Raw genomic sequence first — 15,510 nt, 5'->3', positions numbered from 1 at the left:
TTGAGAAACAAATTTTTCAGATGCATTTTATAGGCAGATTTTTCTAGTTTCTTATTTGAGATAAAATATCTCCTGTTACACTCTGACCACTGACACAGAAAAACGCCTTTTTAAAAGTTGGTCTGTATTAACTTATCTATCAACACAGAGAGAAAACAGAACAGCCACTACAAGTGTCATAGGAAACAGGTCGTGTGTGGAAGGCCCGCCATGCAGACAGCTCAGAGAGAAGGTGAGCCCCCACAAAGCCCCCACGCCTGCCGGCCCGCACCTCCTATGCAGGTCCTTCGTGAGCCTGCTGAGCATCTTCTCGTCAGCCACTTCTGCCAGGGCCCCTTCTTTTCCAGCTTCCCTGTGGTTTGCCTAACAGAAGCACATTTATACATCGGACAGTTAGGGGTAGTGCACTTTTGAAAGGACAACAAAAATAAAGTTGTATCACCAAAAAGTCTATACCTAAATGAAAACAAATTTCTTAGTGATTTTGAAGAAAAACGATCTACAGTGGGAACCAGTGCCTCAGCCCTGCTCTAATGACATTGTGAATGAACATGGATGTCAACAGCCAGCATCACCCTGGTAAAGGAGACACTGCAAAGAGTGTACTAGGGTGCCCTGAAAACAAACAAGAAAAAAAAGCAGTAATAAAAAGCCTTTTTTTTTTTTTTTTTTTTTTTTTTTTTTTTGAGAAAGAGTCTCGCTCTGTCGCCAGGCTGGAGTGCAGTGGCAAAATCTCGGCTCACCGCAAGCTCCACCTCCCGGGTTCAGGCAATTCTCCTGCCTCAGCCTCCCGAGTAGCTGGGATTACAGGTGCCCGCCACCACGCCCAGTTAATTTTTGTATTTTTTAGTAGAGATGGGGTTTCACCATGTTGGCCAGGCTTGTCTTGAACACCTGATCTCATGATCCACCCACCTCGGCCTCCCAAAGTGCTGGGATTACAGACGTGAGCCACTGTGCCCAGCCAAAGCCATGATTATTTATAGCTTCAACTGGACTACACTGCTAAGGGCAGCACAAAATTCATATTTAAAAGTAAACTCAAACTTTCCACTTAAGACAAAGACACACACTTGCATCCCATTCTATTCTAGTTGATAAAACTTTATAAATATGACTGAAGCTTTCTCTGATACCCAGCTCAGGGCCCTCAATCAACTTACGAGTTTTCATTTCTCAGCTACAGAAGGTCTAAACTCAGAATATTACCTGAGCAGAAGGAGTCAGAAAGAGGGAAGGATTCTAATTAACTGAGACTTCCTTTCATTGAGGTGGACAAAGTTAATCAAGGTTTCAGCTTGTTCTGAAGGAGAAGTAGAATCTGACAATATAGTAATTACTTTTCCACTATCTTCCTACTGAGAATACATTCCTGAAATCAGTATTAGATCAAAGGGTTTAAACATTTCATAGCATATAGGAACTTACATTGCTACCAGCAGTGAATAAGTACTCCAAATTTTCCTCCTCAGTAATGGAAAACAGTTTAATTACTAAAACTGCTGCTGTTTTAAGTAGCATCAAGATTGTTTCATTTGTCTTTTTTGATTACCAGCAAGGCTGAATCACACCTTACACACTAGTTTGCTATTTGTATCGGTCTGTATAACCTGCCTGCTTGTATACTTGGTTCATTTCTCTCTTAGAGGCATGATGTCTTCCTTGTATTTTTGTTTTCTTTTTCAAGATACAGGTTCTCTCTCTGTTGCCCAGACTGGAGTGCAGTGGTACGATCATATCATAGCTCACTGTAACCTCAAACTCCTGGGCTCAAGTGATCCTCCCACTTCAGCCTCCCAAAATGCTGAGATTACACGTGTGAGCCACCATGCCCAGCTCCTTGTGTTTTTGAATGAACATTTCTGTATTGGAGGCATTGCCCAAATCGAGGTGTCTTCAGCTGCAGACATCAACCACTCCCCTCCCGCACGCTGGGCACCTAGAGAACAGGCAGACCATCTGACCTCTGCATCTGCCTCCTTTCTGGAGAGCGCTGTCAGCAGACTCCACATGCTCTGCTTCAACTTCTTCATGTCCATCTTTTTGGCAGTCTTGGCATAGTGAATTTCAATTTTATTTACCTGAAATAGGTACATGACAAAGTAAAACTGAGCAGAATAAAGAAACTTTTACCATAACTCACTGTAAAAACAAAGGTCTGGAGTTCAACTAAAGAAGGAATCCAGTTTCAACTAAGGAGCTACAGAGCTGTTTTTTGTTTGTTTTTTCAAGACGGAGTTTCACTCTTGTCACCCAGGCTGGATTGCAATGGTGCAATCTCAGCTCACTGCAACCTCCGCCTCCTGGGTTCAAGCGATTCTCCAGCCTCAGCCTCCCAAGGAGCTGGGATTACAGGCACCCGGCTAATTTTTGTATTTTTAGTAGAGATGGTGTTTCACCATTTTGGCCACGCTGGTCTCAAACTCGTTTTTTTTTTTTTGAGACGGAGTCTCGACCTGTTGCCCAGGCTGAAGTGCAATAGCATGATCTCGGCTCACTGCAACCTCTGCCTCCCGGGTTCAAATGACTCTCCTGTCTCAGCCTCTAGAGTAGCTGGGATTACAGGCACCTGCCACCATGCCCAGCTAATTTTTGTATTTTTATTAGAAACGGGGTTTCACCATGTTGGCCAGGCTGGTCTCGAACTCCTGACATCGTGATCTGCCCACCTTGGCCTCCCAAAGTGCTGAGATTACAGGCGTGAGCCACCACGCCCAGCCCAGAGCTCTCTGTGGACACTAAAATAGAGTCCCTCATATCAAATCTAATTTCTTTTCGATCAAGTGCAATCTACATTAAGGCTAACTGGAATTCCAGTGTAAAACAGATAAATGAATCAAATATAAAGGCAAGCATAAAGCCTGCCACCTGGTATGAAAGAGATAAATGTTTAATGCATGATAGTTTAATACAAACTGAATTTGGCCAAGATTTTTCAGAGCCACACAGCTAGCTAGCCTTGCTGAATTAGCATATAAATTTATATTCTCTGCCTGCAGCCTTCATTCATATGCCTTATTTGGGTGACCAGTTCCTCCCTAGTCATATGTCTTATCAAGGTCTTTGGAGAGATGGTCAGTTCCACACAAACCTAATTAGCATCAGCTCACTCCCACAACCCTACTTAAAACTTGGAGAGTAACAGGTTAAAAGTGAGAAGAAAAGAAATCAAGCTCAGACTCACGTGACTCTCATATAAGAGGCAATTAAATAGATTTCAGGCAAACAATACAATTCTCAGCTGTTTCATCCGTACCTTCTGAGGCTCAGCTACCAGGTTTGACTCCCCATATGTTGTGATGTCTAATCCTTGGGCTTCCAGAGTGTCACCATTCTGTTGTGCTATCTTAGGTGAATGGCAAGGATAAGGTGAGAGGTCAGAGTTCCCAACTGGTCCCACAAATAAGTCATCCAAATCTTCATCATCACTGTCAGCAGCCTGGGCAAGAAACAGCTTTTCAAGTTTGGTGGAAGCTGCAGAGGAGCTTAGAAACACCCTTGAAATAGACTCCGTGTTTACAAAGCAAGAAGAGACCATCTGATAGTTCACTGAGTGAGTTACACTACGATGAACTAAGTGCCTCTAGTTATCCCGTTTCACATAAACCCTATTAGAGAGGTGTCTGTTATCAACCTAAGACCCTTTGAGCAGGAGTTAAAAGGAATTCAATAATCATAATTGCCACTATGTCCCCCCTTCAGCTTCTAACCAATTTAGGATTTCATTTTACAGAAACATTCCTCAAATACCGGAGATATGACCTGCACATATCATCCAAGGAAAGCACAGGAGATTCCTGGGGTCATCTGGTCAGTAGCAGGCGTACCACCCAGAAGCAGGTGAGAAAGTCATTTTTGGGATCACATCCAGAGTGAATATATCAATATCTTCGGGCAGGGGGTGGAGTGGGGAGACACAGGTCAGAAATCAGTCTTTAAATAGGCTCCCTGGGTGATTTGTATACAAGTTAAAGTTTGAGAAGCACTGGTCAAGAGGTCAGTCTGAATTTTCACTAAAATATAACAGCCTAACTCTCTTCCAAATAAGAAAATAAGGTGAATACATTTTTTTTCCAGTTCTTTCCCCCCTTTCCACATACACGGACACAGATGAAGCCTGTTTTTCCAGTTTCTGTTACCTGTATTAGCCATCTCATCAGTAGACTCAGAGAAGGGATATGGAAATTATTTAGTCTAAACCATGATCTAAAGATGCGGGGTGGCTTGTACAAGTTCACAACAAGCTTGCAATATGAGAACTACATTCAGAGCTAGAAACCTGGTCATCTGAGATACACCCTGAAGACTTATTTTTTTGCCACACCAGATCACACCACCTTCACATGTCTATGTGTTTTGTCTACCTGGCCAAAATATTAGCTCATAAGAGGACAAAGTGTTTATATTCCTTTGAAATCCCACAATAGCCAAGATTAGTACTTTGTAGCAGAGGCTAAACACCCATCCACATGTCGACGCATTCACTCGAGTGTGGCCACTTGCTTCCTGCATGTAGGATGTGAGGTAAGGCAGGCCAAGGGTGAGGCTGTTTCCTTGACTCTGCTCAGCTCCCTGCACTGGGTGGAAGGCAGACCCTTTACTCAGAAAACCTCCACTGGATTCAAAATTTCCAACAGTCTCCCGCCATATAAAATGGGGACATGAGAAGCAGAGAAAAATGACTCCCGGGCTTAGAAGAGAGGACAGAGCCCCTTTTCCCCCTTTACCTGTAATCCAGGGCAAAAGTTGGAGGTGTCGTTAGGGTTGTTGTAATCATAGTCTTTAATTTCTTCATAATGCTCAGTCTCTGCCCTATGGCCCTGGGCCATCTTAAGTAACTAAAGGAAAGAATAAATGCAGAAAGCTATTTTGTTAAAAGCTACTGAACTAGGTTAGGGAAGTAAATCTTAATTCCTATGCCCAATCTCCTCCTAGAATTATACAATTTTAGAGTCAGAAGGGCCCTCACAAGTCATCTAAGTCTAACAGACTTTTCCATTGCACAGTGCAAACCTGGAGTAGCTTAGCATCTCTACCAATCCCAAATAAACCAGAGCAGCTCTATTTCTGTGTGACTGGCAATTAGGCCTTCTGCACAGTTTTACTTGAAAAAGGGTTCCTTCACTAAAAACAAAAGTTGGAAAATCTACCCTCCAGCTTTCTGAAAGTCAGCTTGTTGCACTTGAACAATTTTGATAGAAAACCCATTACCAGCCAGGCATGGTGACTCACACCTGTAATCCCAGCACTTTGAGAGGCTGAGGTGGGAGGACTGCTTGAGCCTAGGAATTTTGAGACTAGCATTGGGCAACACAGTGAGACCCCATCTCCACGAAAAAGATGGCATGGTGCTGTGTGCCTGTGGTCTCAGCTACTCAGGAGGCTGAGGCAGGAGGATCATTTGAGCCCAGGGGTTGAGGCTGCAATGAGCCATACTCATACCACTGCACTCCAGCCTGAGACCCTGTCTTTAAAAAAAAAAAAAAAAAGGAAAACCCATTACCTTAATTAACAGCCTGTCTCATCTGTCTCATTCCTGAGTGGAAACCACTGTTCCCTACATGACAACAAGGAGAGACATCCAGCTCTTCCTTCTAATTACATCCTTCATCCTCATTCTGTATTCCAGAGCCTCATGGAATAAGGCTCCTCTTTTAGGAGTGCCTACGGACCACAGTCTTTCAAATATTTGCAGGTCCTTCCTTAGACCAGTGATTTCTACCTGATATATAAATCTCTGAAGTGGGAGAAATGTGACTGGAGATGTGCACAGTTTACAAGAGCACACTGAATATTTTAATATAATTCTGTGCTTCAAAAACAACCCAAATAAACCCACAATGTGCTTGCAACAAATCCAAAACTACTACTGAACAATAAATATTCGAGTTAAGAAACACCCCATTTTCTTCCACTGTTCTTCATATGACACAACTTCTAACCGCCTCTTCATTTAGAATACTCTTCTCTGGGCACACTCTCAGGTGTCCCCAGCCAAATGTCCAGTGTTTAATACAGGCACTTACACTCACACAAATTTAAAAGTTATGCTTATACTATGCTGGAGTCTATTAAGTGTGCAACAGTATATGTCTAAAAAACAATTTACATACCTTAATTAAAAATATTTCATTGCTAAAAAATTATAACGATCATTTGAGCCTTCAGTCAGTTATAATATTTTTGCTGGTAAACGGTCTCGCCTGAAGACCCTTTATGTTGATGGCTACTGACTGTCAGAGTGGGTGGTGGTTGCTGAAGGATGGGGTGGCTGCAACAGTTTCTTAAAATAAGACAACAATGAACTTTGCTGCATCAATCAACTCTTCCTGTCACTAAAGATTTCTCTGAAGCATACAAGTCAATCTTCTCAAACCCTGCCACTGCTATATCAACTAAGACTATGTAACATTCTAAATCTTTCTTTTTTTGTAATTTCAACAATGTTCACAGCATCTTCACCAGGAGTAAATTCCATCTCAAGAAAATGTTCTTTGCTCATCCATAAGAAACAACTTCTCATCCATTCAAGTTTTATCAGGATATCGTACCAATGTAGTCACATCATCAGGCTCCATTTCTCATTCTAGTTCTCTTGCTATTTCCACCACATCTGCATACCACATCTGCAGTGACTTCCACTGAAGTCTTTTTGAGACAGAGTCTTGCTCTGTAACCCAGGCTGGAGTGCAGTGGTGTAATCTCAGTTCACTGCAACCTCCACCTCTTGGGTTCCAGTGATTCTCGGGCCTCACCCTCCTGAGTAGCCAGGACTACAGGCCTGCACTACCATGCCTGGCTAATTTTTGTATTTTTAGTAGAGATGGGGTTTCGCCATGTTGCCCAGGCTGGTCTCAAACTCCTGGCCTCAAGCGATCCACCCACCTCGGCCTCCCAAAGTGCTAGGATAACAGGCGTGAGCCATGGTGACTGGCCTCCACTGAAGTCTTGAACCCCTCAAAATCATCCATAAGAGTCAGAAGCAACTTCTTCCAAACTCCTGTTAATGTTGATATTTTGACCCCCTCTCATGAATCACAAATTTTGTTTTGTTTTGTTTTTTTTGAGATGAGGCCTCACTTTACCCCCCAGGCTGAAGTGCACTGGCATGATCATAGCTTACTATAGCCTCAGGCCCCCAGGTAGCTAGGACTGAAAAAAAGAGAGTATTTCTATTGAAGTAAACAATATTGATCAGAAAGAAAAACATATCTTTGTTAGTTTATAAAAATAGAATGTGAGGCCAGGTGTAGTGGCTCACACCTGTAATCCCTGTACTTTGGGAGGCTGAGGCAGGAGGACTGCTTGAATCCAGGAGTTCAAAGTTACAATGAGCTCCAATTACACCACTGGACTATGGCCCGGGGAACAGAGCAAGACCCTGTCTCTAAAAAAAATAAATACAAAAAACAAATAGAATGTGTAATATCAGTCAATTCAGGAAAAAAAAAATACACACACACACACACACACACACATATATATATAATTAAAATCTTATGGAAAAACAGGCAAAATAAAGAGGAAAGTGTAAAGTGTTCACACACTCCATGAGAGTAGGAAAACCAGTAATGCAAGTAAGCAGAGGATGTGAATGGAATGGTTTACATGAACCACTGCTTACCCTGTCAGCGGGGACATGTGAGAAGAGCCCCAGGCAAATAAAGGAGGCAGTAATCAGGGTGCAACACCAGGTAATGCAGAAGGCTCCATGTGACAATCTCAGAAGGAGCCCCGGCAGCCTGTGCAGCCCTAGGAGACTTCCTGAGGATGTGAGCCCATGTGTCACCTTGGGCTCGCTTCGACTTGGATCATGAGTAAGGCAACCTTACTGTATAAAGCAATTGGTTAGTAAATCCACAACTTCAGTGAGAAAGCGAAGGAACCAGCCGGGCACGGTGGCTCACACCTATAATCCCAGCACTTTGGGAGGCTGAGGCGGGTGGATCGCCTGAGGTCAGGAGTTCGAGACTAGCCTGGCCAACATGGTGAAACCCTGTCCCTATTAAAAATACAAAAAATTCACCGGGCATGGTGGCAGGCACCTGTAATCCCAGTTACTTGGGAGGCTGAGGCAGGAGAATTGCTTGAACCCAGGAGGGAGAGGTTGCAGTGAGCCAAGATTGAGCCATTGCACTCCAGCCTGGGGCAACAAGAGCAAAACTCTGTCAAAAAGAAAGAAAAGGGAGAAAGCAAAGGAATCAAGAAATAACTTAAAAACTGTTGAAACTTCACCAAAAGACTACACTCACTGCCCCCCTGAATTTCAGCGTGGAGGCTTCAGTGTCCAGCATTCTTGCCAGGTAAAGTATTTCCAAGTGTTTACTGTGTGTCCATCATGTAAGCCTTTCCTTTTAGCTTTCTTTGCCTTATCTATTTGATTTCCTGGCAACACGCTTTGGCTAACACATACCGCTCCTCACATTCTCCCCTTTCCTCAAAGGCACTGCCTAACTGTCATACTATCAGCCACTTGACACCTCATGTCTTAAAGGAACCAAGAAATAGGCTTACCCTGGTGCCTGGTTTGAGGTGAAGCTGGACCAGAGCATCGACATCGTAGTTGAAATCTGTAGGAAGGGTGGTAGCTCTCCAATTCTGGTTCTCCAAAGTGGACTTGGTCAGAATAGTAGCAGCCTATTAATATTTTTTTTTAAAAGTGTTTTAGGCATTTTAACAATGGGCAAAACATCTTATTTTTTTAAAGCAGTTTGGGAAGGGTTTGGGCAGCATGAGTCTACGATCAGTCTCACAGTTCTATGCAAAAAAGTGATTTTGCTAGCATTATTCTTTTTATTCTAAATTTGATTCTTTCTGCCACTGAGTTTAGGACTATTTCTCAATAGTGCCTTTAGGGAACAAGGAAGAATGAAACCATCTGTTTGCTCTAACAGTTAAATTTATACGGAATTTTAAAAAATCACATCTGAAAGGGAAAAACGAGTAAGCACAACCCTAATAAATTCGGTACAAACCTTTGTTTTTCTAAAATATACATCAAAGTCAATATCATCTTCAAAGTCAATTTCAAAATCTTTCTTTGTACTCTTCTTCTTGTTTTCTGATTGGGCGGGAGCATCTTCTGCAGAGTGAACACAGACGTCAGCACATCACTTCTGTGGCCTAAACTATTTACTCATTTCACAAGATCTGCTGACAGCCTTATCAAGGCTTATCAAAACCACAAGGCGGCATCTTGTCTGAGCATCACAACAGTAGGAGTGCTCAATCACACACCCTCTTTTCATCCTAAACTTATAATTTGTGTTTTGGCTAAGAAAAAAACATCAGAAACATGCTTGGCCGGCTGCAGTAGCTCATGCCTGTAATCCCAACACTTTGGGAGGCTAAGGCAGGAGGATCACTTGAGGCCAGGAGTCGAGACCAGCCTAGGCAACAAAGCGGGATCCCATCACTACAGAAAATTTAAAAATTAACTGAGCATGCTGGCATGGCCCTGCAGTCCCAGCTATTCAGAAGGCTGAGGTGGGAGGATGTTTAAGCCCAGGAGGTCAAGGCTGCAGTAAGCTGTGATTCACCACTGCACTTCAGCCTGGGTGACAGTGTGAGACCCTGTCTCAAAAGCAAAACAAAACATAAAACAACAGATGCTTATCCCTTCCTTTCAAAGAGACAATGCAAAACACATAAGGTCAGCACAGCCCTTTGGAGTTCTACAGAATGCCAACATGTGCAGTAGCTCCTGTGTGCCCTCTAGTGCCCGGGCGTCATGCCCACCCGTGGCCACTGAGTGAAGTTATGTGGATACTAGGGAGCAGTGTGAGGCTGGGAGCCCAGTTCTCCTGACTCCAGTACTCACTCTCCTCACTCAGAGGCTTCCATTTTCACTGTCCCTTCATCCCAGGCCAGGCAAACTGACCAACCAGGAGGCTGGCTCATCTGTATGCTTCTTCGGCTTATTAAGAGACACAACAGGGCTGTGACTGGCATTTCTCTTCCTTGGCTGATTGCTGACTGGCTGGTTATCTACACTATTTCTTTTCTTAAAATTCCACCTAGAATTACATACGTTTGCGTCGAGGCCTAAAGCGCCAGTGATCCGGGCCAGCCCACATCGACATGGTCCGAGGACTGAAATAAGAATATTCTCCAGGTTTCACAGACAGAAGGGGGCACATGGTCCTGATGTCTCCATCCCCAAGGGAAATCATTTCTTCCCTGTAACACACATGAAATATTTGTACATGTACAATACATATATTATAATGCTGCATTTACATATGAAGCATATGTCCATAAATGAGTTGCATTTCTGTGAGTCCAATACAAATACTTCATTATTAATAATTCCTTTTACTTCTCAAGTACATTTGCTTCCCTTAATTTTATAACAATATAATCATATCTATACAAGTACTCTGGAAGTTTCAAAGTGCACCATAAAATGCTAGTCTACCTAATTTGAGAGACAAGATGACAAAAGTAAAGAGAATTCTTTTGGCCGGGCGCAGTGGTTCACGCTTGTAATCCCAGCACTTTGGGAGGCCGAGGCGGGCAGATCATGAGGTCAGGAGATCGAGACCATCCTGGCTAACACAGTGAAACCCCGTCTCTACTAAAAATACAAAAAATTAGCCAGGTATGGCGGCAGGTGCCTGTAGTCCCAGCTACTCGGGAGGCCGAGGCAGGAGAATGGCGTGAACCCAGGAGGCAGTTTGCAGTGAGCTGAGATCGAGCCACTGCACTCCAGCCTGAGTGACAGAGTGAGACTCCGTCTCAAAAAAAAAAAAGAGAACTCCTTTGGGTAAGAATCCACAGCTAGTAAAATGCCGGAGCTGGGAGCTGGACACAGTTCCCTTAATCCCAGCCTCAGGGTCTTTCCACACACAGTCTTCTTGCCACACAAGATGACAAATCCCTCATTCGTCACCATCCTTCCATAAATGAGGGCTCCAAAAGATACTGCCATAGTTCCTACTAAAAGTGAAAAAAATGTTTCTCTAATTATTTAGTTCCTCTAACACTTTGGGGGCCCCCTTATAATCTGTCAGGTCACCCAGCTTTATTCTTTGCCATGTGTAAAGTGTCTAAGTGGTCAGTGCAGCATGGCAGTTTCGGTTTGGTTTTTCACTCTTTCTACATTTTTAAAAAATAGAGATGGGGTCTCACTATGTTGGTCAGGTTGGTCTTGAACCCTAGCCTCAAGCAATCCTCCTGCCTCAGCCTCCCAAAGTGCTAGGATTACAGGCGTGTCAGGATTACACCACGCCCAGCCATTTTTCGCTCTTTCCACAAGGCCCAAGGTTTCTCCTAAAGGGCTCAGACATGTCAGAAAGGATGCTGGTGCTGCTGTACTGCCCTCTGAAAGTAAGGGAACAAAGAAGTTTCAGAAGAGTGGCTTTGTATTTGTATTGAGCATACATATAATTCCCGTTTATATAAGCCATATGGGATAAGCTAAAAAGGCTTTTAAAAGGGGATTTTGTCTTTATATACAGAATTTTAAAAAACAAAAACAGGAGACTATATTTGCGCATTTATTGTGTAATTATAACCTAATTTAAAAAAATTAAACACACAATAGAAAAATCACATTTCTAGTCTGTATGGCCTAGTGCTGTAACAGAATCTGATACCTAGCATGTTATTAAGTTACAAATGCACTGTGCTGTGAACTCCAGAGGGAGAAGGAAGACAGTTTCAACAGCATCCCCACTCCATTCTGCTGGATATTCTTCCATTAGGAAGAGTGGCTCCCATTCCCGATTCTGGTGATAGAGCTAGACAGAGGCTCTGCAGGATTTTTGAACTGTAGTAATTCAATAATTCTTTCAACATACAATGCTATGTCGCAGGTATCCTACCAGTCCCAATTTCACCACTCAACAACTAAATGAATCCACCTATAGTTCAAAATAGTCTATCCATTTTTCAAGGCTGCCCACTTCAAACATCTCCAGTCCCTCCAGGAAAACTCTTTATTTCTTCTATCCCCTCCCCATAATATCACAGGGTCCCTCCTTCAATTTAGCTGTGGTTCAATCCATTGTCCTAACACTGGCAAGATAAGGTCTCCTCCCAGCTGGCTCAGCACATCAGGCAGCATGCAGCCGAATGTTTCATTCTTGCATGCGTGAAGTAGGCTGTGTTCTGGGCTCTGACCTCCGACTAGGTCATTAACCACAGTGACTGCCTTATATAAGCACACTCATACTACAGAAGGGTTGGCCAGAGAACACAGAGAACACTTGGCTCCAAGTGTTCTTGGGCTGCTGCTGCTGCTGCACAAAGAGAAGGAGCTCACTCTTAGACATCAAGCACTTTCGTAGACCAGTCCTTACCAATGCATGTGCACAAAGAACTCCACCTTTTACGCTTGCAGTTGTCAGTGTGCTGCCATGCAGGGACCAATAACGTGAGGCATCTACACAACACTGGTATTTATCACTCAGCATTGCCCCACCCCACCTTAATCCAGAGGCCCCCGAAGACCTCTCAGTAGAGTACAATGGTTTTCAACCCTGGGTGCAGAATACCATCACCCGGGGATGGTAACGTGATGTCTGGCTGCCTCTACCCACTGAGATGCTCAGGTGGTGTGGACTGGAGCCTGCCATCCAAAGCTCACTATACGTGGCCAGGACTGGTCAAAGGTGCTGGGTGGCAACCAGCTCCACCCCATTAAACTCTCTGAGACTGTTTCCTCATCTGTAAAATGGGGATAATAGGACCTAATTATAGGGTTGCTGCAATAAAATAATTAATTTCAGATATTATGTAAATTATGTGAAATAACACACATAAGGCACCTGGCGCAGCATCCTGCACAAAGAATAAGGAGCTCAATAAATACCAGATATTGTTATTATCACCTGGTCCCAATCTTGCATTTTATGGATGAGAAAACAAAGACTGCAAAAGGTGATAACATTGCCCCACATCTCAGGGCTAGTCATGGCAAGATCAGATCTACTCCAGATCACTCACTCACTGAACTCCCAGGAAAGGCCAGCGATGTGGCAAGGGGAGGGGATTTAAGGATGGGTAAAACCTGAGACTAGAACCACAGCCTCCCGCCCCTAATGTACTAGGTAGGAGAGAGTCTAAGATTTTGTGCTGTTTGGAATAGGGGAGAGAAGTGCAGACATTTGTTCAAAATAAGCAGCAGAAAACATCTTCCAGAAACCAAATAAAAGTCATGGAAGCCCTTTGTTATTGTCAGTCCCTTAGATGTCACCTACTGTTTAAGGAAAGTGATAGCTTTTCTCTGACATTTGAAAATGATGTTTTTAAGAGTTCATCCCATCGATCTATCATTTCTACCTTCTTAGAAGACAAGATGGCCAGGCGCAGTGGCTCACGCCTGTAATCCCAACACTTTGGAAGGCCGAGGCGGGCGGATCACGAGGTCAGGAGATCGAGACCATCCTGGCTAGCATGGTGAAACCCCGTCTCTAATAAAAAAATTAGCCAGGCGTGGTGGCGGGCACCTGTAGTCCCAGCTACTCGGGAGGCTGAGGCAGGAGAATGGCGTGAACCTGGGAGGCGGAGCCTGCAGTGAGCAGAGGTCACGCCACTGCACTCCAGCCTGGGCGACAGAGCAAGACTCTGTCTCAAAAAAAAAAAAAAAAAAAAAAAACAAAAAAAACCCCAAAACAAAAAAGGATGAGAATGGGGCAAAACTGCAGCCATGTGAACAGTACAATTCTGGAGAGCAGGGTGCTACTGGGCCTGGATGGGCAGTGGCACCTTGATAATGTCTTTAAAAGACATTATCAACCTAATCGTTTCCCACAAGGGCAGACAAAATGAGCTTAGGAAAGACATCCAAGCAGGGCTCTTGAAGAGATTTTTTGTCACAGTGGGAAATTATACTAATCAACTTCTAAGGTTTTACTCAAAACCAGCTTGGCTGTCCCCAATCCCAGTTCAGCAAAGCTCTGTTATAGATGTAGGAGTTAACAGAGGGACTGTTCACTCTAATCTCATGAAATCTCCTACCCCCAGGCCCATTCAAGACCTTCACAGGACCATGACACTAAAGGGTTGTGGGACCCTGCTTCCAAATCATATTTAGAATTAAAACAATACTAACCTATTAAGTACATAAAGGCCAACCAAGTTCTGATTATTTTTATGATGTTTACTGGGGTAATCAAAAATTTAAATTACTAAACCAATTCTTCTTCTCCTCCTCCAAATATTCTCAATTCATTGGTTGGTTTTGTTTTCCCTGCCTTGCTCGTCCCCAGTATGCCCATCTGGTAACCCAACACTGCCTAACCCCCACTTGCTTACCTTTCAGGTGGTAAATTGGTGGCTTAGTCACCAACAGCCACACTATAAAAAGTGTGTACAAAGGGAGCATGCTCTCTGCTACCAAAATGCATGTGGTAATGACAGCCACACTGACGTAATTACTAGATCCCAGGTGCTTTGTTCCAAACGCTTTACGTTGTTCTAATCCTTACAAACTCCTGCAATGTCAGTTTTATAACCAAAGTGGCTAAGCCAACATTCAAAGCCAGGTGTGATTCCTCCGAGTCAGAAAGGCTCAGCTGAAAAGCTCAGCTGATGTGTATGACACAGCACACCAGCCCAGCCAATCAGACATCAAATTCAATCACCCCAGCAGGAAATCTGTTAAGAACTGATAGTGGCCAGGCATGGTGGCTCACACCTGAAATCCTGACACTTTGGGAGGCCAAAGCAGGAGGATTGCTTGAGCCCCAAGAGTTCAAGACCAGCCTGGGCAATGCAGTGAGATGACTGTCTCTATTTTTTTTGGGGGGAGGGGGGTGGAAAGAAAAATTTTTTTTAATTAGAAAAAAAGGAAAAGAAAAAAAGAACCAATGGAAAACTCCTATAGAAACACTTTCTATGACTCTGAGAGCCTTACTGGCAGCTCTGAACTTGGCAGGGCTCCTTCCAGCTCCTGAACTCTTCATGATCCCCAACTGCGGTGTGGTCGGGTTCATCGTTGGCATCAAAGTCATCCCCCAGGGACCCATCAGGGAAGTCTCCACAGTCACTCTCCTCAACTTCAGCATTGATGTCAAATACTTGGTCATTCTTCTTAAACTTGTCTACCAGGGCTGACACAGACTGGAGGGACAAAAGAGGGTTCTCTAAATTCTCATTCCTATAACCACCCCAAATCACCAGTGGAGGAACAGCCTTCTCACCCTTAAATTTCAGTTTCCAGCCTCCTCCTTCCCGAGCCACCCTTCCCCATCCCCTGCCTGCCTGGGCCAAGACTCTCACGATAGTACAGTGAGGGGGAAGTTTATATTGTGCAGCAGAGGAGGAAGCTGCATTGTTGTCAGGCACATTTTGGAAAACATGAAACAGGATTCTGTACCCATTAACTACATGTTTGCAGAAAACAGTTTTCCATGGAGACCATTTATTTTGGAAATTGTAGTAAGTAGGCTAAAGGGGGACATGCTAAAAATACACAGAGGAAAGCTCTACACATGACAATTTCTCAGGAAACTCTGTGCCAAGGGACTCAACCCCAAAGAGCAGGAAATTCTTCAAGCTTGACAG

At 43.8% G+C, this 15,510-nt stretch overlaps 1 protein-coding gene across 4 annotated transcripts in view; it reads right to left on the bottom strand.

Annotated features, from left to right (window-relative positions):
- Window positions 1–15,510, bottom strand: part of NCAPH (non-SMC condensin I complex subunit H) — a 42,812-nt gene that overhangs the window by 4,496 nt on the left and 22,806 nt on the right. For all 4 annotated transcript variants that reach the window (XM_030827743.1, XM_030827747.1, XM_030827745.1 and 1 more), the window contains 8 exons: window positions 14,861–15,066; window positions 10,031–10,179; window positions 8,976–9,082; window positions 8,515–8,637; window positions 4,728–4,838; window positions 3,257–3,439; window positions 1,965–2,081; window positions 272–363 (listed from right to left, as the gene is read on the bottom strand). In XM_030827743.1, coding sequence (XP_030683603.1) covers window positions 272–363; window positions 1,965–2,081; window positions 3,257–3,439; window positions 4,728–4,838; window positions 8,515–8,637; window positions 8,976–9,082; window positions 10,031–10,179; window positions 14,861–15,066 — 1,088 coding nt within the window. The remainder of the gene's footprint in view (window positions 1–271; window positions 364–1,964; window positions 2,082–3,256; window positions 3,440–4,727; window positions 4,839–8,514; window positions 8,638–8,975; window positions 9,083–10,030; window positions 10,180–14,860; window positions 15,067–15,510) is intronic.

The sequence above is a fragment of the Nomascus leucogenys genome, chromosome 14 (assembly GCF_006542625.1).
Source record: "Nomascus leucogenys isolate Asia chromosome 14, Asia_NLE_v1, whole genome shotgun sequence".
NCBI lineage: Eukaryota > Metazoa > Chordata > Mammalia > Primates > Hylobatidae > Nomascus > Nomascus leucogenys.
The sequence above is the reverse complement of the archived record's forward strand: the minus strand, read 5'-3'. Positions and strand labels throughout refer to the sequence as shown.